The 26,410-nt window shown below is 38.2% G+C and overlaps 1 protein-coding gene across 3 annotated transcripts in view; it reads right to left on the bottom strand.

The window, feature by feature from the left end:
• The window catches only part of GSK3B (glycogen synthase kinase 3 beta), a 221,662-nt gene extending 200,142 nt beyond the window's left edge, over positions 1–21,520 (bottom strand). For all 3 annotated transcript variants that reach the window (XM_059163958.1, XM_059163956.1, XM_059163957.1), the window contains exon 1: positions 21,058–21,520. In XM_059163958.1, coding sequence (XP_059019941.1) covers positions 21,058–21,145 — 88 coding nt within the window. In that variant the 5' untranslated portion in view covers positions 21,146–21,520. The remainder of the gene's footprint in view (positions 1–21,057) is intronic.
• Positions 21,521–26,410: the final 4,890 nt, after the last annotated feature.

Genomic DNA, 26,410 nt, shown 5'->3' with positions numbered 1-26,410 from the left:
CAAAAAACTGAAAAGCATTCAAACAAAAACTTACACATACTATTCATCGTAGCCAAAACTTCAGTATCAATCAACTAAGCAGATAAACAAAATGTAATTTTCCATACAATGAAATATTATTCAGTCATAAAAAGGAATGGAGTACTGATACATACTGCAAAATGGATAACCTTGAAAAAATGCTTCATGAAAGAAGCCAGACACAAAAGGCCACATACTGTATGACCCTTTTTATATGAACTGTCCAGAATAAGACAGTGGTGATAAACACACAACACTGGGAATGTACTTAATACCACTGAACTGTAAACATTAAAGTGATTCAAATGAGGGTGCCTGGGTGGCTTAGTCAACTAAGCGTCCAACTCTTTTCCCCCTGTTCCCCCTGCTGGAGCCCTGTTGGGCTCCATGTCAAGGCAAGAAAGAAACAAAAGAAAGATAAAGAAAAAAAGGTTCAAATGGTCAATTTTATGTTATGTATATTTCACCACAATAAGGAAAATCCAACACACACACACCATACAGACCCTAGCTCTGTCCACTAAAAGGGCCTAAAAAGAACAACCAGCCCATAGCAACAAGACCCAGACTATGGTCTCTAAACATTATCACTAACAGGAATCAAAACCCCTTAAAGAAGTAACTGACTGTGAATCTAAGGTAGGTGATGCATGAGACTAGCCTGAAACATCTTGTTATACTAGAAAACAGAATTACCAAAGATTACTGAGGTTATATCTAGAGATATAGGAACCAACATAAAGGGACTCCCACCAGCTAAAACGGGAAAACTTGAAAATAAAAAGAATACTACAATGGCTTAAAACAACAAATGTATTCGGGACGCCTGGGTGGCTCAGTCAGTTAGGCTGCTGCCTTTGGCTTAGGTCATGATCCCAGGGTCCTGGGATGGAGTCCCGCATCAGCCTCCTTGCTCAGCGGGAAGCCTGCTTCTCTCTCCACCTCTGCCTGCCATTCTGCCTGCCTGAGCGCTCATGCGCGCGTGCTTGCTCTCTCTCTCTCTCTCTTTCTGGCAAATAAACAAATAAAATCTTTAAAAAACAAACAAACATATTCAAAACCAGGGGTTCCTACAATAAAAAAAATTAAACAATCTCACTGGCCGCTTCTATCAAATAGTAGGAAAAGACTCTGCTGTTCCTCAGAATAATCATATAATTGACTGAAGTTTAAAAAAGTTTTTTATAGAACTCCAGCATATAAAACAGAAGGAATGATAGCATATCACCACCACTAGATATAATGATCTAGAACCCAGTCAGCAATCTTTCTTTCTTTTTAAGATTTTATTTATTTGACAGAGAGAGACACAGTGAGAGAGGGAACACAAGCAGGGGAAGTGGAAGAGGGAGAAACAGGCCTCCTGCCAAGCAAGGAGCCCAGTGCAGGGCTTGATCCCAGAACCCTGGGATCATGACCTGAGCCGAAGGAAGAAGGCAGACAGCCAACTACTGAGCCACCCAGCAAACTTTTACCAGTGACCAGACAGTAAGTATTTTAGGCTTTACAAGCCATATAGCCTCTGTATTAACTACCAATTTTGCCTCTGTAGCATAAAAGCAGCAACAGACAATACATAACAGAACTACTGTGGCCAGATTATAATAAACTTTCATTTACAAAATAAGGAACAGATTGGATTTGGCCTGTGGGGTAATAGTTTGCCAACCCATAAGAAAGGCTGATGGGCAACCTTAGAGTAGATGGTGAACTAGGTGAACCAGGCTGACAAGAATACACCCCAGCTGCAATCAACTGTAACATGACAAAAAGGGAGTCAGAATCTGATATTATGTAATAAGAGATATTTAGCACCATCTAAAAAGGTAATCTGATTAAAAATCTAACAGTTTGCAGGAGATACAGGAGGGATTACAGGAACATCGCCTGTATTTTTTTTTTTTTTTTTTTTAATTTGACAGACAGAGATCACAAGGAAGCAGAGAAGAAGGCAGAGAGAGAGGAGGAAGCAAGCTCCCCGCAGACAGAGAGCCCGATTCGGGGCTCGATCCCAGGACCCTGGGATCATGACCTGAGCCGACGGCAGAGGCTTTAACCGAGCCACCCAGACGCCCAGGAACATCCCTCTATTAAATGACCATAGCGATACAATCAGCAAAATGTGGTAATGTGTAATGTGTTAAATGACCATGGGAATATAATCAGCAAAATCTAGAATGTGGGAAATTCCAAATAAATAAATGGTAAGGAAAACAGTAAAAGAAAAATTAACATCAATTGTAAAGAAATTTTAAAATAGCAACCAAACGCAATGTATGGCCCTTGTTTGGGGTCTGAATTCAAACAAATTTTATTTTAGGGAAAAGAAGATATAATCAGGAAATGTGAACAATGACTGATTATCTGATTATAAATCTGATTATAAATCTGATTATCCTAAGGAATTTTTTAATTATTTGAAAGGTAGAATCATGGTGCTGTAGTTATGTTTGTTTATTTTAAGCATCCTTGGAGAGACTTTTCCAAAAAATAAAATTATATGATGTTTGAAATTTGACTTATAAATCATGAGGGTACAGATGAATTAAGAATGACCACATACAGGTAACACAGAAACTGGAAATGGATATATGGTGGTTCACTATACAGTGCTATCTACTTTTATATAATTCAAAGCTTCTTAATTCATTAGTAATTTATGAAGAAAAACCCCAAAATGGAAAAAAATATTCAACACCTATTTGGGAATAGGAGTTCCCTAAAAATAAAAAAAAAAAAACTTAATGAAAATTACCCCCATTCTATTAGAAGCCAGGTTCAGTAGCCATAAAGAGCTAACTGGAAAGGGAAAAGAAAAGGAAAAGAGAAAGAAGGAAACTGTGACTCATTCTCCACATCCCTCCTCCTAGTTAGTGAAAAAGTTGTGAGGTGCTGTTGGCTGCTCCTTCAAGAACGCCTGGCAAGGACAGAGTATTTTACTATTTAAGAAAAGGTTTCCTATGAAAATCACTCTACCTCAAGATTTGAAAACTGTCTGATATTCTTAGAAGCCCCAAAGATCTTGGTTATTTTAAAGCAGTAAATAAAAAGTGAGGAAGGGAGAAGAAACTTTTTTGTGGCAGGCAAGGGGAGAGTTTCTTTCCCCAGCTTCCTCAAATAGAGAAGGAATCAAAACTAAAGGAAAAGATCACAGTATTCTGCTTAACTCAATTCACAGTTAATAACAGCCTTAGTGGTTTTGAAAGATTCTAAATAGTTACCCAAATTTTCAGGGAGCACTCGGGCCATTTAGTTCTACCAAAGGAGACGGCAGACACCTCATTTTGGGAGAAGAAAGATCTTTACATTCCATAGTATTCTGGTGTGCCCATCATAGTTAAGCATTTAATAATCTAATGGTCAATGCAAACCAAACTACCACCGATATACAGACTAGATAAAAAGTTTTCAGAAGAAAAATATGCAGTCTAAAGAGACTGACAACACACACACCAGATCGACTTAAAATACACATCTCAAATTAAAAAAAAAAAGAAAGAAAGAAAAGAAAAAAAGCTTTATGGCCACTAGGCCAACTCCTATTTATTACAACTAGTATTCACTGAAAAAATACCAGATCCCCAATGGGAAATGTAAAACTTTCTTAATGCCCTATAACTACATTCAAGATGGAATTTCCATTATCTTAAAAGGCATCTGGTGATGATTTTTCCTCAAATTTTTAAAAAAGGAAAAAAAAAGATTTGGAGGCTTTCCTTGTGATCTCCCTACCTATGCCTGTTTAAAAAAAAGAAATAAACACACAACAGATACAGGAAGATAGCAACCTACATCTAAAGCCTTCATTATTTTTATTACTTTAATAGCTAAGATTACTACGTGCCAGACACTGTGCCAAGCACCTTACATGCTTAATTACCTCCTATAAGCTTTATAATCATGCAGAAAGGTACGTAACTGAAGTTAATAACTTGTCTAAGCTCACTATACCTGATCAAAGGGAAGGCTCTGACCTTATGATATCAAATATAGATATAAAATTATACATACCTAAAGACAGTATCAAATCTCACTCAAACAGCACTTTAATTTACAGAGTATTCTCTAAAACCTTTCCCTCCCAAACAAGGAGTTCATCTATACAAAACAAAGGATGCAGGACATGCATCAACTAGTTAATTTATTCTCCCTTCCTTCTTCCCTAAATAGAGCAGTTTATACTCTTTCCTAGTACTACTGCTAAATTTCTGTTTGTAACTAAAACCTGGAAGTTCATTACAATTACATAGTAGCACAGTAAGGTCAAAAGAGCAAAGACTTAGGGGGCGCTGGGTGGCTCAGTGGGCTAAATCCTCTGCCTTTGACTCGGGTCATGGTCCCAGGGTCCTGGGATCAAGCCCTGCATGGGGGCTCTCTGCTCAGCAGAGAGCCTGCTTCCCTTCCCCTCTCTGCCTGCCTCTCTGCCTCCTTGTGATCTGTCTGTCAAAGAAAGAAAGAAAGAGCAAAGACTTAGGAATCGCAGAGATTAGGGATTGGACTGTAACAGTGGACATTCCCAGTTCTGCTCTCTAAGGAGTTTTGTCCTCTATCTACAGAAGTCCCCTGTGTTCCTTGTCTGTAAAATGAAAACATTACGTAGGCCCTGTAAAATAATACTCTTTAAATGCTGGCTCCCCTCCCTTCTCTTCTAAAATAAAAGCAAAGTCCAAACACCAAAGGCAGGACTTCCACAGTGTGATCCAAGGAATACAGAGATCCTACAAGCTACATTTTCTAAACTTCTTTGGACACAGAATATTTATTATAGCATAAGACCAATTAGAGTAACTAACGTAGGAAACACTAACCAAAGGAATTCCATACAGGCTAAAGAAAAAAACAAAACAAAACACTTTGCTTCAGATTCTACGATAGCTCTTTTGGCTCTTCAGTGTTCATTTTTATCCACTATGCAGTTTCTGCCTTCATTCTGTATAGCTGAGCTGGCAAAGAAGTACCTTCTAGATACGTGACTATTCCATGTATTAAACACTGTACATTAAAACCCAGATATCCTCTAGTAAGTATGGTCCAAAAAAATCTAACTGATGAAAAACAGGACTCAGTATTGCAAAGTTAACAGAAAACAGTATTTTTCCAATGGTCTTCTGGTTACAGAATAGAGGTGACCAGAAAAATCCATCTATCAGTTTTCATTTACCAGAATTATATGAAATAAGCCAATTATTACAAACAAAATGTGTACCTCACTGGCAGGTAATAAAACAAGGCAGAGGGTGGAAGCCAATTACATTCTATCTGAATTTTGGATTATCACAGGATTTCATTGTAATCTGACACTTAAAACACCCACCAACAAAGAAAAGTTGCTCAGAAGGACAGAAAATTTTATTCAAGTCATGGGAATCTCAAATCAACCTTTACCTACTCTCAAAAACTATAGACCTTCTTAAAAAGAAAAACAGATTAATAGATATGTTAAAATTTGGTTTTTATATTTAAGATTGATTGTTTTAAATTTATTTCTCAACATTCAACATTTACTAAGTGCCAACTTGATAAAGAGAATCTTTATGTTCAAGAATAATATTAAGCAACAAGAAAAATATTGAGATACATGACCACAGGAAATAATTAGGATGGAAGTAGGTGAAGTCTAACACTTTTGCCTTGAGTCAAACTATGATGTGTTATCTGTGCTTAAGATCAGTGTCTTCAAGTTACCAGAGGTAGGAAGCCTCTATTTCTGCACAATCATTCACATTCTCTTGGGTCAGTAAAGCAGTTAAGAATAAGAGCTCTAGCCTAAATTATCTGAATTAGAATAGAGGTTCTGCCATTTGCTGGTTCTAAACCCTTAGCAAAAGTTAGTTAACCACTATAAACCTCAATTTCCTCAAAGATAATGGGATCAGGCTCAACAATGACTTTCCAATACAGATTTCAAGTATATTTTTTTACCCATTTCTTACAGTGACTGTTTTATAGGTAGTCTATATTAATTTTGAAAGCAAAGTATTTCCTCTTAAGATTTTATTACAAAAACGTATTTAAAATTTTAACTGTACTTTTATGTGATTGACAGTTGTGTTCTTCTTGGTAAGAAACATTATAAAAAGTTAAAGTTCCTAAGCTTTACACACAGAAACCTTAATTCAATCAATTTTGGACAATTTTCCTATTCTCTTTCCTCTTCTCTTTCCAAATTATAAAGGCCACACAGTGCAGGAGTTAAGAGAACAAATTCAAAGTATGGTGACAAAATTTGCTGACTATGTAAGGCCCTCTTAGACTCAAGTTTACTCATTCATAGACTACATTTGCCTTACCAGGCTGTAGTAAAGACTGAATAAGATACAAATAAACTGTTTAGTACAGTACAATGAGACAGTAAGTACTCAAAAGTTTTTTTCTTGTATGTGAAGTCTGGTGTCCTGAGTTCAACATGCTGGACCTGTTTTCTACTACCTATAAGATCCTGAATAAATCAATTAAAATATTTTTAACTTAACTTCTTCCATTAAGTGGAGATAATAATCGTCTCAAAGAATTAGGAAAGTTAAATGAAAGGCTGGTCCTTGGCACACAGTAAATACTCAAAGGGTAACTGAATCTGAACTACTACAGTTCTAAGATCTGGGATACCATCAATATAGCATCCACAGAAACTCAATAGCCATCATAACCATAAACATTTTTTTAATTAACTTCTTTTCTAACCCTTACTCTCATGGTCCACAGCAGCTCTCCACCTCTCTTCCCTAAACTTTATAAAGTACACAGGCTTTCTCAGGTGTATATGAGAAATGAAACGATTTTTTTTTTAATTGGGACACTGCATTTTTAAACAATGTTTTACACCTAAATTAATGCTGGTAGTTGACATGCTGTACAATTTACATGGATGCTATATGCAAGGCATAGAGTCAGAGAATTCTCTGGTTCATGGGATTTTCCTTTTCTAAGGACCCCAGGAACTGGTCCATCTGCTCCAATTTTATAAGTCATGATACACACCCCTTATTTTTCACTAGGTACTCATCCTCCACTATGGCAGAAATATGACACTAGAACATTCCCTCTATCCTTTGAATGTACACAGTCACTCTTTAATTTTTCTAGAAACTCAAAAGAGGCAAATATATATAATAATATGTTCTCAAAAGTCTCCCAACAAAGGTTATCCCTGATGTTCAACTGAATTTAAATAGAACTATGCTTTGTTCTTTAGTAACTGTTTTTGGATTTTAAGGAGGGCGTACCAAACAACTGTTACTTAAACAGAGAAAACAAATCTCTTCTATGTCTAAAAATCGTGCCCTCGGCCAGCCAAACATCTCACAATGTACCCAATTAGTCAGAGGCAGATGCCATGTTGATCAGTAGAATCCAAATTATTGTGACAACATGACTTCTCAAAACCAAATACAGACAGCCAAGTTTTACAGCTAGTTAGGAGGTTGGTTTATTTAGCAAGAGAGACCATATTGTTTACTTCTATTTCTCTCTCTTGAATTGATATACTAGTAAGCACTACTATATCAAACAAATACTATCTTAGAGAGGTCCTATAGAAATTAAAGTTTTCATAAATCCCCACAATACAATTACATGTCTAAGTAATCCATGAGGAAAGGGCCTGTTAATATTTAAATATTGTCTATCTCCTATAGAATAAGCTACTTACTGAAAATTTAAAAACTGATTTGTCAAACTTCTTTGCTCTAAATTTCTCTTCTAGACTCACCCACTCCAAACAAAATCCTGGAAAGCTTGGGGGTATTGGTAGTAGCTGGACAGGCTCAATGTTTCAAAGGTTCTGTGTTCACCAACCAGTGCAACCTAGCACCCAAGTTCTTTCATTCATTCAGAGTCATTCAGTGCTAAGCACATAGTATAAAGTGTCTACAATTCTGTCTTTATCCTTTCCCTGTATTGCCTCTTCATTTATTTTTATTACTTTTTGTTTTTTTATTTTTTTAAAGATTTTATTTATTTATTTGACAGAGATCACAAGTAGGCAGAGAGGCAGGCAGAGAGAGAGGAGGAAGCAGGCTCCCTGCTGAGCAGAGATCCTGGGGCTCGATCCCGGGACCCTGGGACCTGAGTCGAAGGCAGAGGCTTAACCCACTGAGCCACCCAGGCGCCCCACTCCTTCACTTTTAAATAAAAATTTGTATTTAGGGGCAACTGGGTGGCTCAGTTGGTTAAGTGTCTGACCTGAGCCTTCAGCTCAGATCATGATCCCAGCCTCCTGGGATCAGGCCAGAGTCAGGCTCCCTACTCAGCTGAATGTGGCTTCTCCTTTTGTCCCTCCCCCGGCTCATGTGCACATGCTCTCGCTCTATCAAATAAATAAAATCTTTTTAAAAAATTCATACTTAACTCTATAATTTCTTTTATCAAAACTTAAATGTTCCTAGAAATAACAGTGATAGTTTGGTGACCTGGAAACTCTATACCATGTAACAACCATGCATAGTATACACATAAATAACCATAACAAATTGCTTTCAACTCAAACATGTATTAAGTGGCCCAATATAAAAGGCACTGTGCTCCATATTGCAGGAAATACAAACAGAAGTATAATACTCTCTTTGCTATACTCCTTTTGCCTAAAATCCCCTAGGGTGAGACAAAACAAGTTAACCAGAATGCAAGGCAGAATATAAGAAGGGTGACAGAGAGTGCTACAGGAATTACATGCAAGTGAATTTCATGCCTTGGGGTAAGGCATGGATGGGAGGAGTTAAGTGGCTGAAGTGGCCTTTGAGACTCTGAAAGCTGGGTAGGTCTTTGAAACAGCAAAGAATATTTAGATTAATAAGATTCCATCTGGGTCAGGACAATCATGGCAATGACAACATTTAAAAACCTATCAAAAAGAATTCACTATACATTTAAACAGTTGTGCTAAAATATGGGAAAAAATCATTACCTCCTATAGGAAGCACCTTTCTGAAGAACATAAATCTCTCAACCTCCTTCATGTGGTATTAAATTCCAAAATTAACTAAAGACATGACTGAAAACAAAACAAAGCAGTTAAGATATATCAATGAAGTATTTTTAAACCACATATATCTTAACTGTTCCTTGAAAATACACTATGATTAGGGTACCTCGGTGGCTCAGTGGGTTAAAGCTCTGCCTTCAGCTCAGGTCATGATCCCAGGGTCCTAGGATCGAGCCCTGCATCCGGGCTCTCTGCTCGGCAGGGAACCTGCTTCCTCATCTCTCTCTGTCTGCCTCTCTGCCTACTTATGATCTGTCTGTCAAATAAATAAATAAAATCTTAAAAAAAAAAAAAGAAAATACACTATAATTAAACGGATTGAAAAGAGAATTTCATGATAACATAATTCCTAGACAAAATTCTATGCCTACACTGTCCAACAGGATAATCAGTAGCAACACGTGGCTACTGAGCTCTTAGAACATGGCTACTCCAAATTAGGATATACTATAAGTGTAAAATACCCACCAGGCTGTGAAGAGTTAGTACCAAAAAAAAAAAAAAAAAAAAAAAAGTAATATATCTCATTAGTAAATTTTATATTGATTACATATTGAAGTAATATTGGATATACTAGATTTAAAAAAATATTATTAAAAGTAAGTTCACCTGTATTTATTTACTCTTTTTAATGTGGATCCTAGAAAATTTTATATTACATATGTGACTCACATTTGTGGCTAACACTATATTTCTATTGAATAGCTCTGTTTTAAACAAATATTTATATGATTATTGTTCAGATTTCTCTATTTGTTTCAGCCTATTGCTTCATGTTGGCATGGTAATCACTTGATCATAATGATACAAAGTAACCTCCCAAACATCTATGCCTCAGTGTCTAGACTCTGAAAAGATGAGACACATGCCAAAAAAGTGTGTGAGCTTAACTACTCTTTTGGAGCAAATGTGTAAAAAAACAACCAACAAACAACTTTTCTAGATACATTTACCGAGCAGTTAATTTTTTGGGTGCTGCTGGCTGATGTCATGAGATTATGTTAAGATAAGTAGTAGGTGACACAAAGACATGGGATCCAGGGAAACAGGAGTGGACCCTGAAGAGCAATGAAGTCAAGATGACAGCTATACAATGGGGCCTGGAGAACCACCTAGCCAGATCTCAGTAGTAAGATGAGGACTCCAGGAAAAAGACACTCCTGGAAAACAAGAGTAGTGGAGCAGATCTAGAGAATCCTTGCTAAAATTTGAGGTGTAGAAAAATCAAGATTATGATCACTGCAAACAGTACCAGAAAAAAGAAAATGGAAACAATAAACTGTAAAAAAAAAAAAAAAAAAAATTAAAAGCAAAGGAAATGTGATTGCCACTTAGGAAATAGTTTGATAGTTCCTTGAAATATTTAACAGTTAGCATACAACCTAGCAATTTCACTCCTAGGTATATATCCAAAAGATAAGAAAATATATGCCCACACAAAAACCTGTTCACAATTATTCATAGCAGTATTATTTATATTAGCCAAAACGTAGCTAACAATCCAAATGCCTATCATTTGGAAGAAACAATTGATGGCAATTCCATACAATGGAATATTGTTCAAAAATAAAAAGGAATGAAGTACTGATAAATGCTACAACAGAGATGGACATAGAAGATATTATATGAAATAAAAGAAGCCAGTCATAAAAGCCACATATTGTATGATTCCATTCATATGAAATGTTGAGGATAGGCAAATCCATAGAAACAGAAAGTAGTTTGGTAGTTACCAAGAGCTGGGAGGAAGAAGCATGTGGGGAATGACCACCACTGGATACCATACAAAAATGTGCTAGTATTAGTTGATAGTTGCACAATTCTGTAGACATACTAAAAACCACTGTACACTTAAAATGAATAAACTTTATGGTATGTGAATGATATCTCAATAAAGCCATTTTTATATTTTTTTAAGATTTTATTTATTTGAGAGAGAGAGAGTGAGAGAAAACATGAGACGGGAGAAGGTCAGAGGGAGAAGCAGACTCCCCTTGGAGCTGGGAACTTGATGTGGGTGGGACTCAGTCCGGTACTCTGGGATCATGACCCAAGCTGATGGCAGTTGCTTAACCAACTGAGCCACCCAGGCGCCCAATAAAGCCATTTTTAAAAGGGTATGTGATCATTGCACACTACCTGTTTCTGCTAAGAATACTGCTCAGTGTCTAGACACTGAGTGTTACTCATTTGAATAATTTTAAAAATTATTTAGCTAAAAGTAGTTGCATAATTATATTAGCATGCTAGCAAAAGTGCAATAAGGATGAGAATAAATGTCTATCATAATAAGAAAATAATAAACAATATCAAAAAGTAATTCTAACAAATAGGTAGAAGTATATGAAATAAAAATATGACAAAAACTGATAGAGAAAAACAGCTGTCATAGTTAAAGAGTACCTACGGGAAATAGGAGAAAGAGAAGAGTGGCTTCCATGAAGACTTTCTTTAAACCATATGAATGTACTATTTTATAAAAATAAAAATTTCTTTTTTAAAAAAGACTAAGGAGTGCTTGGTTTAGAAGCAGAATGAAACCGTGCGCTCTTAAAGAGGTAAAAGGCACAGGCTTCATTGACACTGACGCACTCTGCGCCTCTGATCTCTCAAGAGAACAGGTTTTTTTCATCTAAGATGTTAGAAAAATGGAAAATTAAAGGAAAAAATGAATTTTCCTTTGTGTTTTTCTTTACCATGACAAATAACTACTTCCAGCAAGAATGATAATACCTTCTCGATGCTATGGATCATTTCTCAAATACACAGAATAGAAGATATTTTAAATATGCTAAGTGTTCACTGGTTGTGACTATTAGCATTTTACCTCTTATTGCCAAGAGAATCACCTTCTCATCTTTGTACTTACTCCCCATCTAACTCACATTCAGTAAAATAAGGGTTTAGAAACTTAGGATAATGGAAAACATCCGCAATTTTCTAGAATTATTGTTTTAAATTGTGTTTTAATTCTAACACTCTTATGCTAAAGCTGTGTTAAGTATGTATAGAAAAAATATAATTCCATAATAGCAATAACATGTAAAGAATCAGAGTACAGAAGGATTCTTAAGACACAGGGATGCTGTCTCCAAGAAAGGGAACTGGTAATTTAAAAGCAGGAGCAAGACAAAGATAAAAACCGTGAAAATTTTGAATCACATGAGTAAATTCCATTTTTTAAAGCAAAATATGTAAATAAGAATAGCATGTAATTGTCTATCATACAGCATCCAATTAGTAATATTGTGGTTATTGCTGTAATTATACAAATCTGATATATGTATACAATTAGGTACTATTGCTGAAACCCTTCCAACTCAAAGCTTCCCCCTTCCCTTCAGAGTTTAATAAGCGGAGTGTGAAAACTGAAATTCCAATGGGGAACTGCAGCTAATACACCTGCAATACTGACAGTCTGATGCCAGGCATTTACACCAGCACCACAAATTCTTCAGATGCTGCCTCTACAGACTTAAAAATATAGGAGTAGGAATTTGACTCAGCTCAGTAACTTCAACACATGTCATGAAGAAAGTGGTTAATCAATTAAAAAGAATTAACTGGAGTGCCAACAGCTCACTCGGTTGAGCATCCGACTCTTATTTTAGCTCAAGTGATGATCTCAGGGTTCTGAGTGGGACTCCATCTAGAGCCTACCTAAGATTCTCTCTCTCCCTCTGCCCCTTCCCCTACTTGTGAGCACATGTGCTCTCTAAAAAAAAATTTTTAAATAAATAAAAAATTAAAATTAAAAAATAAAAGCAGCTTAAAAAAAGAATTAACTGACCTTATAGAATTAGGGGAAATAAAAGGAGTCCATTTTTTAAGATAGATTACCCTTCCTTGGAAAGAAATCTACAACACCCAACATTTTTTAGTATTATTAGCCAGTGAAGCCCCTAAGAATTTCTTAAACTTCCAAAAGAAGATTGGGGTGCCATGGCTGTCCTTTATCTTCAGATCAACAATCAAGATACCCATCTTTTCAAATTCTCATTAACAGGTCTTAAGTGTGGTTGGTAAAGTTACTAATAGCTAATCATAATTCATGAAAAAGCTTAAGTAACACCATGCAGTGCCTTCTAAGTATTCAAAAAACAGAAGATATGAGTAGGTTAAAATTCAAACAGCAACTTCAAAGTACCACAAAAGAAAAAAAAAAAGACAACAAATCTTAAATCAGATAAAATGCTACCGCTGAATAATAAACATTTCTGGGCTAGCATACTAAAAACTTTAGTAACCTTTATCCATATCACTGAAATGCAAATAGAGTTGATCAATGGGACAGTGATGACCATTACTCTTCCTTATCACTTCAGTGACCAAAAAATTAGAGAATGTTTGATGTAATGAGAAGTTATTACAGAACCCCAGGTATCCTCTTGTCCTTTTAAGAGATATAATTTAAATTTCTCTAGGTCAACATTTTGAACAATTATCAGTGATTTCCCCCCCTCCCCGAGCTTATAAGTCTACACTAAGTAATCCCAATATGCTTGCTTGTCCTTTTTTTTTTTTTGGAGATGTAATGCTTAATATCAGTATCCATTCATTTCCTTCTAACTTGCAGTTTTAAAAAATAAGATAACTGAATGAATTACAACCATGTGTTAAATAATAATAAAGAGTTGTAGTAAAATCCTAAAAACAAACATATGAACAAAGTGTTTGCAAAATTCGTCCAGGGATTTCAGATATTCAGGAGTCTTTTTGCTTTGCTTCCTGATTGTCAAACGCCAACCCATTCCAACAAAGATGATATTCCAAAGAACCCAATTCCACACTGACGCAGAGCTGTTCTTCTTTAAAAAACAACAATAACTGAATTCTCAGTTATAACAAATGTCCAACAGACACTTGACTAATTGTACATACATAAAATCACAAAACCATACACACATAAAAAAACACACACACATATATACACTCATGAAGTTTGCTGTCAAATACTAAAAGGAGGAAGAGAACACTGAGAACACCCCACAACCTATAGGAAGAGACAGAATTAATAATCCTTAATAATAGCTTATTTGGAGAATCACAGTCTAATATTACCTGAAAATATAAACACACCAGATTTACACATGAAAAATCAGTACTTTTCAATTAAAACAAAAACTCTCTGAACATTAAAAAAAAATCCATATATCACTTTTCTTTTTTGGCTGGCATAATCCTTAATATTTCCATTTTCATGGTTGTCTTAGAAAGTTTTCCTGAAATCATAAGAGAACTGACCATTTTTTTCAATATAACTGTGAATACTTAATACTATATTTGCTGATAGACATGCCTGAAACTAACTGCAAAAGCAGTATTAATGAAATTAGTGAAAGTCTTACACACACATTAATTATCAATGAAAGACTATCCTAAAAGTAAAAGGCACTTTAGCTTATCCCTGGAATCCAAGTATCTCTATAACATATACGATATGGAAAAAGAGCTGTAGACTCAAAATGCCTGGGTTTAAATTCTAGCAAAGCAACTTTCTTTCCAAGTAATCTTGGGATAAATTGTTTCATCTCTCTGTATTTTATTTACCTAATCTATAAAGTGGGGATAATAGTATTAGCTAGTTTGTAGAGTTGGTGTAATTATTACACTGAAATGTGCATATAAAGAATTTGGCAGAATGCTTATTTAGAACACAGTAAACATTCAATAGACATATCACATATCAATCACATCAGTATTTGTGGCCACTTTCTGTTAAAGTAACCTATTCATTTTTAGCTTCAAAAGCCTAGGATTTCACATGATAAAATTAAGGATAATGAAAAAGAGTTTTAATGTCAGTGCTTAGTACCAGTGTTACTAATATTCGTGCCAGCCTACCCACCTCTCTAACTTTAAAGCATGTATGTTCAATCCTATGCCTGTAAGTTCATTTAAATTTCACCACCATCCAAAATACAAATTTCTAGAAAAACAGTTCCTCTTCCATCAGAAATGTTTACTTTTTATTATTAAATTGATTTCAAAGGACAATCAAGAAATTAATGACTCTAGAATACATTGAAAAGAGAACATTTTAAGGGATTCATATTTTATGACATTGTTGGCCATAGCACCCTGGAGAAAAAAGGAAAACTTGATCTGGCAGAACTGAGAAACAAAAAAATACATCATTGCCTCAATCTGATCAAATCAGAATGCTTCTAAGAAAATTACCCAATACAAAAATGTAAGATTCAACTACCTACAAAAATTTAACTTGCATACCCTTTAAATGTAGACTTTGTCCCTAAAACATAAGCAAAAGTGGGCAGGGGGATTGTAAACTGAGAATCCAAATCTACAGAGTTTTATCTTTATACCAGACCAAGCACATTACAGATACAGTATTTATTTAAATAATTTTCAATGTTCATTATGTGCTGGGTATTAACTTTGAAAAACAGAAAACTCAGTAATAAACAGAATAGAATAAATGTCCCTTTTTAATTTATGTCCTTTATCAATTTAATGATAAAAACGTTTGGGAAAACTATTAAATTGTTCTCCTTTAACTCTACTGTCAGTTTTTCCTTGTACTACTCACATAGGTCTTTATATGAATATATATTTCCACATTACATTCAACAATTTCAAAGACAATATACATAACCAAGGAAGATCTGTACAATCTAAGATAGAAGCAAAGACTGCAACCTCTACTCCAAAGTCAATAAACAATAAAAATACCTCTAGTCTTGAAATCACATAAGAGTACCTTTCCATTACATCCCCTGCCCCTCAAAAATGCTAGGAAATGATGCAAATTTTCCAACAAATTCATCTACTTAGAGTGATTATGTTTTTAGAACAGTTATCTGGGAAATCAGATTGGTCTTCTTAGTACCAGCATATACTCCAGTCACATACATACATACACGTGCTGTCCCTCCATTCTCCATTGCAGGGTGGAGCATAACAAGAGACACCACAGACTTACAGTCTGCCCATCCCCATTCTTATCCCACAATCCCATGAGTCTTATTAAAAAGTATGAAACTGTGGCATCAGGTCAGCATGGGTCTGTTTCACAGCATTCTCCATATATAAAACACACAAAAACAGCTTTTCAAGTCTCAGAATCTGCTACTGACATTTTAAAAACTCTGACTTCACCAGCTTTGGTGTCTCTCCAAAACAGTATCTCACACCTGCAACTGAAGTCCAAAACAAGGAGCAGATGGCACGGAGTGCAAGAACTGATTTTCATATGAACTACACCAGTGAAATGAATGTCACCTCATTTACTCAATGCCATTCCCAATCAGCCATAAATCGATTTGTGAATCTCTCGGCTCACTTAAAGTTTTGTCCTAGCTCCTATTCCTTTCACAATTAGCACTCTACAGATGTATACAAGAGAGCGTACAATTCTTTTACACAAGTATTAGTGTTTTAACAACTCTGGAAAGGTCTGGTTGGGAAAGGAATGAAAACTTAATGAAAGTAAGGTTTTCAGTCTCACACACGAGCTCCCATCCACATAAACATGGATGATCTAGAAATTGACTAAATTCTAATAACCTAATTTTTAGATGTCACAAAGAGATTGAACTCCCTGAAGAACAGAATAACTCTAAGTTGCCACGTAGCTTTTGGTTTTAATACAAGATGACTAAATACTGCACAAAAATATGCAACTGCTATTAATTATCCTCTCTTCACTAAAAAAACTGATGTAAAAAGTTTTATATGAGGAAATAAATGATACTCACTGATTTACTCTCCTCTTTTTAAATCTTCTATTTAAAAATTAAACCTAGCCAATTGGCTAAAATTTTGCCAACAGTATACCAAAAGGATTTTTAACTAATTATTTTTTTAAGATTTTATTTATTTGCTTGACAGAGAGAGAAAACACAAGTAGGGGGAGTGGGAGAGAGGGAGAAGCAGGCTTTCTGCTGAGCAGGGAGCCCAATGCGGGGTGGATCCCAGGGTCCTAGAATCAGGACCCAAGCCAAAGGCAGACGCTTAACGACTGAGCCACCCAGGTGCCTCTATTATTAATATTTTAACCAAAATCACCATAGGAAGTCCTTTACCTTCTCTTTTTTGAGTAGTAGTACACAATTCTATAGAAGGAACTGTACAACTCCTAACATTTAGACACTTAAAGACACTTGCGTCTGAATGCAAACCAAAAAGAAACATTGGTTTCACCATAGTAAGTAAAAAGTAATATTTGAAATACACAATTTAGATACATGATTTAAACTTGGGATGAATACAGGGCACCTGGGTAGCACAGTCTGTTAAATGTTGACTCTTGGTTTGGGCTCAGGGTTGTGAGATCAAGCCCCACTTCGGACTCTGCGCTCAGCGTGGAGTCTGCTTCAGTTTCTCTTCTTCCCCTCCTGCTTATGCTCCCCCTCTCTCTAAATAAATACATCTTTAAAATAAATAAGTAAACAAACTTGGGATGAATACTTAACCAAAAAGGCAAAAAATATGTTATAAAATCAACTTATAATTTCTGCTGGAGCCTTCACAAACCAAATAAAGGAGGCTATTATTACTATTATTATCATTATTTTAAGTGCAAAGTTTAACAAAGAATAATATTTATGAAAAACAGGTTTTAAATGTACCAAAAGATTAAATTAAAGGCTATTTAAAATATCTAGTTTCGGGGCGGCCTGGATGGTTCAGCTGATTAAGCATCTGCCTTCCATTCAGGTCATGATTCTAGGGTCCTGGGACTGAGCCCCATAATGGGCACCCTACTCAGTGAGAAGCCTGCTTCTCCCTCTCCCTCGGCTTGCAGCTACCCTTGCTTGTACTCTCTTTCCATCTCTCTTTCTGTCAAATAAATAAAATCTTTAAAAAATAAAATATCTAAAGTTTTTATATCACAAAAAATATTAGTCAAATATTTTTAGTCCAAAAAATATTTCCACTGCTTTTCGATAAATTACCATGGAATTATTATAACTAGGGGTCAAGGGTGAGGTTTTTGAATCTACATAAAAAATTACTTTCTTTTTTAAGACATTATTTAATAGCATTTAAATAAAAACCATTGTTTACTGCTCCCCCAAATAAATCCAACATTCTTAGGTGAAGAAAAATTAGAAACTCTGCAATTAATAAACTGTAAAGTTAAATATCACTGCCAGTAACCACGTGCTCTCTGCTGAACGAACTTTAAGGGAACCTACTGTATATTAAATTTTTAAAAAGCGAACTCCTCTACCTTCTCATCTCAGCACTTTCTCAACTTTCCCATTACAATCAACAATATAACTCGGCCGTCAAGTCTTCCAGACCAACAACATCAGAAGTTATTTTTAACTCCTGACTCCCTCCCAAATATTCCCCTTCGATCCAATCTGAAGTCCTGCCAGTTCGTCATTCATGCTATCTCTCAAATGTGTTACTTTCATACCATTTTCACATTTTATTTTATATTTCCTCATGTTCACAACATACCCTATTTCTCTGAAAGGACTCTAATGTTTACTGTAATCCATTAAATCAGCTGTCCAAATCACCTTCAAATAAACATCTTGTTCACCAACCTACAGTAAATCCCAATCTCTATTGAATCACAACCAACCTCTTACAAGTCCCTTCTGCTCTCCGTCAACTATGGTTAACACATTTTCCAAACTCTCTCTCTTCTTATTTTCCAACTTAGGCCCCTTTAACTCAGATTTACCAACTTGCTTGGTAAGTACAAAAATCATCTACCTGCCACACAAAAATCACCATCTCTGTGCCTCTGTCCATTCCTTCCACCTAGAATCCTTTATGCCTCTCTATCAATTCAAACGGCTGTCTCCTTTAACACCTGTCTTAAAACACATTTCTGCAGGAAGTCCTTCCTCTCCAATCCAGAGGCCTCACTCCTGTAATCTTCATCCCTCTGAACAAAGCATTCTCTTTGTATTTATAATCTTGCAGTCATCATGATACTGTTCATATTTCGTCCCATAACCTGCCTCTACGACTAAATGATAAGCTTTTGAGGCCAAAGACTTTAATTTATGTATCTCTATTTTGAACAGAGGTCCCTTAGAACAGTAGCACTGAAACAAATGTTTAATGATATCCTTTTTCTTCTAAAATGTACTAAATTTCTACTAAAATGTAAGTCAAAGTTGTTAAAAACACAAAATTTGCATTGAACTCCAATTTTTTAAATGTTATGATCTATATAAGAAAAGAAAATTAAACACTTTAGCCTATGCACTTTACAAGAGTTACTCCAACCTCAGTCAACAAACCACATTACCAAGAATTAAGAAGTCATTTTCAAAAAAAACCTCGGAAACAAAATTAAAAGTCCAAAAACTTAATATTATAAGCTATTCCATTTTGCTCTCTGAAATTGATCTAATAAAATAATTACCTAAAATTGATTTCAAGTGGTTTTAAACTATATTACCAAGATGAAAAACATACAAACACTTCAGTACCACAAGAGGCTCTTAAGTAGCTATTATAAGATTTGCCTCATCATAGCTGAAAATTACCCCAGAATTTTAAAATATTCCTTTCAAATGACCCCATGAAGTGCTTAGAAAGCTTGCCTCTCCTCTGAAAAATGCATCATCAGCTGCCTTCTTCACATACCCAGCATTCTGTACTAGTCACAAAAATAAATAATGAATAAATAACTTTTAAAACTGATCTGCTATTCAGCTACTACCTTAGACTACCCTGTTTCAGGCAAGTCCAAATGCCAAAATAAATTGAAATTCTGGGCTCAATTAAAAATGATAATTTTAGGTTGCTTAAGCATATAATGAACTTCACATCACAGCATGTATATATTTTTTAAAAATCTCAGTTTTTCAGTTCTCTCCTAGGCAACAGTTTTTCTTTGCCCTCACTATGCCCCTTTCTCCAGGAATAAGGAAACAATGTAGATATTTTTGTCAAATTCTGGAAGTATGGTTTAAATAAACTGTCACTAAATACCTATCTACAAATAGAGATACTCTGGAACAGTAGATACTTAGTATACCAAACACAGACTATTTAGCACAAATCTGGGACAAAAGTACAGTCTAGCAACAACCCTGAACACAAGCTCAAATATCCCTATTATACTCAGGACTACAGCCTTCTGCAAAGCCTGTGACAGAAAGGTCTAAATCCATAATGTAATAACTAAACCCATAGTTTTACCTAAATGTGGGAGGAAACCAATGCAAGAGTATTTTAAATAGTCCTAAGAAGGGAGGTTTGACTTCTAGATAATTTAACAAACGCTGAATGCCATGGCACCCCAAAACTGAACTTAATGATGAGTCAGTGACAATTAACATTCAACTTAGTATCTGGCAACATGACAATACAAACCTCAATCAAAACTTGAACCTACTTCCAAGTTACCTTTTGATTGTCAAAACGGGAAGGTTAAGAGATCACATTAAAACGTGTGCAATTAAAACAATGCCTGTAGCGATGCTACTGGGTCTCTACCAGCTCCCACAGACCCTTTCTAAAGGGAGAACTCAAGCCTCGCCTCCAAACGTGAATGCTAGGTACTAAGCAAGTTCATCTCTGAATTAAGACCAAATACTCTGTAGTCACACAAACAAGAAACAAATGTTAGGAGACTGACATTTAGTCTTTCTAGCAAGTATACAGAACTATGACAACCCCTAAGACCTGAGCTAAATAAAATAACCCTCATTCCAAAAGACAAATACACTGTAAATGTACGTAAGGATTGAATAGTCCTCCAAATTCGAAAGGATGAGCAAGAAAATACTTTCATCACTATTTCAACATGGAAATACTCAAGCACTTGATAAAGCTGACTACCAAGAGCACAAAAAGTATAAGAAAAGAAGCAACTTTCAAATCAAATCATCCAAGTAAAAAGCATATTCTCTCAATTCAAGGTTAATGAGACAGGGGGAAGTGGTATGGGAATAGAGAGGGAGCTGCCTCATCCTTGACTGAAGACAGGTTTTTGCCCTTTTCCACTACCTCTTGATTATTATTAGCAGAAGATCTAATATTTTAAGATCCTGGTTAGTAAAGGCTTTGTATTTTAAGTGTGAGGTGGAGAAGGGGTGTAAAATAAAATCAATACTCACTGCTAACTTTCATGCTGCCAAAAGCTGAAGGCTGCTGCACTGGCTTGCAGCTCTCCGCAAAGGAGGTGGTTCTGGGCCGCCCTGACATGATCACTCTTTTCCCGAATCACCCTCTTTTCCTTCCTTCCTTTTCTTCCTTTTGTTTTATGCTGGGGTGTTAGGTTAATGATAAATGCAGCATTAAGTTGTCCCAAAAGAATATTTAAAAAAAAAAAAAAAAAAAAGACTTCGTCTTCTTGGCTTTTCACTCCTTTCTGTACAGCTATTAAAAAAAAAAAAAAAAAACAAAACCAAGCGATGTATTTCTCCTTCAAGACAGATCAGTATGGATATTTAACATATAGATGATTTGGGGCTGGGAAAAAAATACAGTTCTTTCCCCTCCCTTTCCTTGGAAAGGAAAAAGGGAGGGGGGAGTCTTAAAAATATATATATCACGTGAAACGGGGGCAAATACTTGATTGAAAATAAGTACTCTGAATATTATATTTTCCTCGGGGATTTTTTTTCCGAGTCAATGAAGAAGGAAAGCGGCGGAAGGATCACGAGTCTCACGCTTGAAAAGAAGGGGGGATGGGAAAGAGGGAGGGAGAGGGAGGGGGTGGCTCGGAGATGCGACGGGAAACGCTGCGGCTCCGGCAGCGGCGGGATCCGGCGGGCAGACGGCGGGGGCCCGGCGAACTGGAAGGCGGCGGAGTCGCGAGTCAGTCAGAGGCGGGCGGTGGCGGCGGCTCCTCTTCTCATTGCGCCAGGAGCAGCTGCAGGCGGCGGCTGGATCCAGCGGCCATGGCGGCGGCTGTGGCGGAGGCAGCTCCCTTCAGACCCCAGGCAGCGGATCCTCGACTGCTCCCCATACGCCGGGGACATGGGAACCCGGCAACCGCTTCCGTCCCCTGGGGCCCCCTCCCCCGTCCGCGGCACCAGCGCGGCCGCCCTCCCGCCCCTCGCCTCTGCTCGGTGCCCGCTCAGGAAGTCTCCGCGCTTTGCCCCCAGCCCGGAGCCCTGTCAGCGGCTGCGGGGCCGGCTCCTCCTCGCTTCCTTCCTTCCTTCCTTTGTCACTCGGCCCGGGCGGCGGCGGCGGCGGCAGCACAAGCCTGCATTCGCCCGGGTCGGGGGCTGCTCTGTGTGAGGAGCGCCGTCTGCGCAGCCGCCTAGCTCTTCCCCACTCACCCTCCCCCCTCCTACTCGTCCTCCGCCTCCTTCCTCCCCCACCCAGCCTTACACCGCCCAGCGCCCCGCCACCCGCGTAACAGGCGTCTGGGAATCGCCGTCCGAGGTCCGCGCCTGCCTGCTTCGGCTACGGAGCCGAAGCCAGAGCAGAGCCAATCACAGACGTCGATTGTTTGCCACTCCGCCCGGAAAAAGCCGATCGACCTGAGACACCAATTAGGAAGTGTCGCTAGAAATCCACGCCCAAAAAGCGGAAAATGCCGAAGATAGCCGATGGAGAAGAAGGTGGGTTCTAGTTCTGTGGCTGGCTAGAGGAGAAATTCGACAATGGCAGCAGTGGCCAATCACAGTGGCCGGCCCTTACGAAAAAGCTTGAAGAGTTAAGGACGGTGAAACCCGGAGTCACCGGTGAAACGGCACGGCTGGGCGCCGCGGCCGCGCCTTGTAATTGGCCGACAACTCCGCTGGGAGTGTACCTCCCTCGGTGATTGGTGAAACGAGGGGGCTTCCGAGGACAGTACGGCCAGTCAGAACGTCTCCTCCCTCGCCAAGGTGGGGAGAAGAAGAAAGAAAAGGGAGGGCGTCTATAAAGCGCCTTCTCATTGGCTTGAAGCCTTGGAACTGGAGTGGGGGCAAAAGGGAAAAGGAGGGAGGCCGAAACCCGTAGCGGCAGCCAATCAGCACTCACTGTCGTCCAATCGCAAGACCTAGATGCGGTGTGATTGGCCTTTCGCCCCCGGCGGCTGTCCCGGGAGCGGAGGGAAGCTCTAGAGGGGTCGTGGCAGACGGTGTGTGATGGGTTTGTCTGCGGCTTCTTTCAGCCGTTGTGGAAACCGCAGATAGGGAGCGCGGGCACTCTGCGCAGCCGGTCCGAAACTGCTGCGGTCGGCGGCACTGGGCTCGGAGCGCTCAAGCGAACAGAGAGTTCAGAGGGGCTCTCCCCACCCACCAAGAGTGTCTCCGCCCGGCGCGGCTCAAATTGCGGGTCGGAGCCTTCCCTCCGCCCGGGATAGCGCGTCCAAAGAACCAGCGTCTTCCCCGAAAGGGCCAGACGGGTCCAGGGCGCCTACCCGGCTGGGTGCTAACTCTCCGACGCTAAAGTAGGAACAAAGCTTCTAGTGAGGCAGCGCCTCCGGGCGCTTGCACCCTCCCAGCAGCGGTGGCCATTGATAAAGTGAGGCCGACTGCGCCTAGTGTGCGCAGCCAGTCCGGGCCTTCTGGAAACGCCCCTGAGAAATGAGCTCATGCTGGATGCGCACGCTCCTTGGGCGCGACTGCCCAGCGCAAAGCAAGCCCCGAAAACAGGTATGGGGAAATGCCGTCAGGCCGGATATCCTGAAGCCTCCGAGGAAACGGGGAGTCAGAATGGCCCAGAGCTTTTGGTCCTTTGGAAATAGGGCAGTCTATAAAAGTACTAGATAAGTAGGTTGCCCACGGAGGGGGGTGTTCATTGTTCTACTGAGAAGCAATTCCCTAGGCTTGCCTGAGGACAGTAAGGTATGGCTACGCCAGGATAGTAGAAAAAGTAGAATGAACAGTTGCCGTCCTGACTGTAATCCCGTGGTGCCTGTAATTTCCACGTGCAGAGTCATCCTTTTTATGAAGATACTATCTCCAGAAAGCACATGCAAAAATACTCATAATTGATGAGATTACTTAGCTATTGCTTTGAAAAACTTGTGAGGAACTTGGAACAAAGTAAACTTTGATCGGAGACAGGAAAAGTCTATCTAGACAGGGTTTGCAAACTCAAATATCTACGGGGGACGGGAGGGTGCAGAATAATAAAGCAAATGAATGAAACTGGCCTGGTGTAAAACAATGGAGAATGATAAGAAATGTGGCAAATCAGTGTCCATGCTGTAACTGAAACGACCAGCTGTTAAGCACTAACAGATTGTTGCTCACAAGAATGTGGGTCCAGTGTTCTGAGATACATGTTTTTCTTCCCCCAAGAGAAACCCTAAGGCTGGTTTTTTGTGTGAAATGTTTCAATTTTTAAGTATTGGCAACCAATACTCAGAACCCAGTAGGCCAAACTAAAAACATGCAGGAGTAGATGTGGCCAGAATGCAGTAAGTTTGTAGTATCAAACCTGAGCATAGGTTTTATAGCCAGTAGTGGCTCTTGTATTCAAGAACTCTGGTATCTGGGGGCGCCTGGGTGGCTCAGTGGGTTAAGCCTCTGCCTTCGGCTCAGGTCATGGTCCTGGGGCCCTGGGATCAAGCCCCGCATCAGGCTCTCTGCTCAGCAGGGAGCCTGCTTCCCCCTCTAGCTCTCTGCCTGCCTCTCTGCCTACTTGTGATCTCTCTCTCTCTCTTTGTCAGATAAATAAATAAAATCTTTAAAAAGAAAAAGAAAGAAAGAGAAACTCAGGTATCTGGATGTATGTCACAGTAACGGATAAAGAATGTTAAAAGCAAACTCAGTGCATGGCAACTTTGTCAGGTGAATGTTGTCTCTCCATTATGGCATTATGAAAAACTTTTGCCTCTAGTACCTGAAATGTGAAGCAAAGCTTTAAATCCTGACTTCCTCTTTAGTCTCTACCCCTACTTCAGTTATACCAGCAGGAAAGTAAGTAACAAAATGTTTAGGTTATACAAATTGGAAACATGGCTGTTCTGTATACAATAAAGTAGAAAAATAGTCAAACTTAAGGTTATGATTAGCAGCTTCACTATTACTGCCTTCAAATATTTTGAACTGTTGCTGTTTTTAAAAAATCTGACCCAAGAAAATTTTAAGGGAAAAAAGTACTTCAGTCTAGAAGTCGGGCTTAAGGGACAAGTTAATGAGAAAATACAGAACTGCTAAAGTTAACGTTCAGTGTTTCTCTGAACTTTCACACTCTTGCTTTACCTTCCCACCTGTTGTCAACCACTGATCAGCTTATAATAATTATAATAGTTGATATTTACTGAGTGTTTACAATGTGCCAGGCACTGTTCTTAAGTGCTTCACACACATATCTCAAATTTATAATACTATGATGTAAGTACCTGCACTTTACAGATGTGGAAATGTAGGACCAGAAAGATTTACTAAGTCCACATAGCTAAAGTAACAGAGTCAGGATTCAGATCTGTTCCTAGCCTCTATTCCATATTTCTCTGAAACTTGTTCCTCACCTCTCCTGGTCTATCTTGCTTTATCTTAAAGTCTAAGCCTTCGGTCTTGAACTGTGTGTGACTTGTGAATGTATCTCTAGTTTGGTTTCCTCCAGTGCTTATCAAATGTTCCCTTGCAGAGATCAGTGATTTCACGCCACAGCAACAGTAAACCAAAGGATTAGAAAAAGATAAATGTAGGAAAAATGGGTGTACAGAACAGGTAGTATAGTAGGACAAAAAAGAGATTGGTGAGTGAGTCCACAAGATAATAATTATGAATTAAAATAGACAATGAACTAACTTCTTATAGTAATAACAAATTTGTATAGCTTTTTTAATTGGGAAGTACTATCATGTTTGTGAAGTTCAGGAAGTACTAGTATGAATCTATTATCCTCTTTTTAAAATGAGGAAACTGTATGGTACAGTAAGTGACTTGCTTAAAATCACTTGGCTACATTGTTTTTAAAGATTTTTTTAAAGATTTATTTATTTATTAGAGAGAGTGCCTGCATGAGCAGGAGGAGGAGCAAAGGGAGAGGGAGAAAGCATCTCAAGCAGGTGTCCCGCTGAGTGCGGAGCCCAACTTGGTGCTGGATCTCAGGACCCTGAGATCATGACCTGAGCCAAAAATCAAGAATCAGAGGCACCTGGGTGGCCTAGTTGGTTAAGTGTCCGCCTTTGGTTCAGGTCATGATTCTGGAGTCCCAGGATTGAGCCCCATATTGGGTTCCCTGCTCAGCAAGGAGTGTGCTTCTTTCTCTTCCTCTGCCCCTCCCCACTTGTTCTCTCACTCTCTCAAATAATTTTTTTAATCTTAAATAAAATAAAAAATAAAATTCAAAAAAAGGGAGAGAGAGAATCAGACACTAAACTAACTGAGCCACCCAGGCACTCCCACTTAGCTGCATTTTTTCTTTGAAACTAGGAGAAAATATAGATAGCATTAAGAATGAAGATAGCAAGTAGAATATGAGATGCAGTTTAATTAAATGAACCCAGAGTCAACCATTCCAAATAGAAGTCACAAGAAAACTCTTCTTTTTAGGACCTCATTTATTTAGCCAACA

The sequence above is a fragment of the Mustela lutreola genome, chromosome 2 (genome assembly GCF_030435805.1).
Source record: "Mustela lutreola isolate mMusLut2 chromosome 2, mMusLut2.pri, whole genome shotgun sequence".
Lineage (NCBI taxonomy): Eukaryota > Metazoa > Chordata > Mammalia > Carnivora > Mustelidae > Mustela > Mustela lutreola.
The sequence above is the reverse complement of the archived record's forward strand: the minus strand, read 5'-3'. Positions and strand labels throughout refer to the sequence as shown.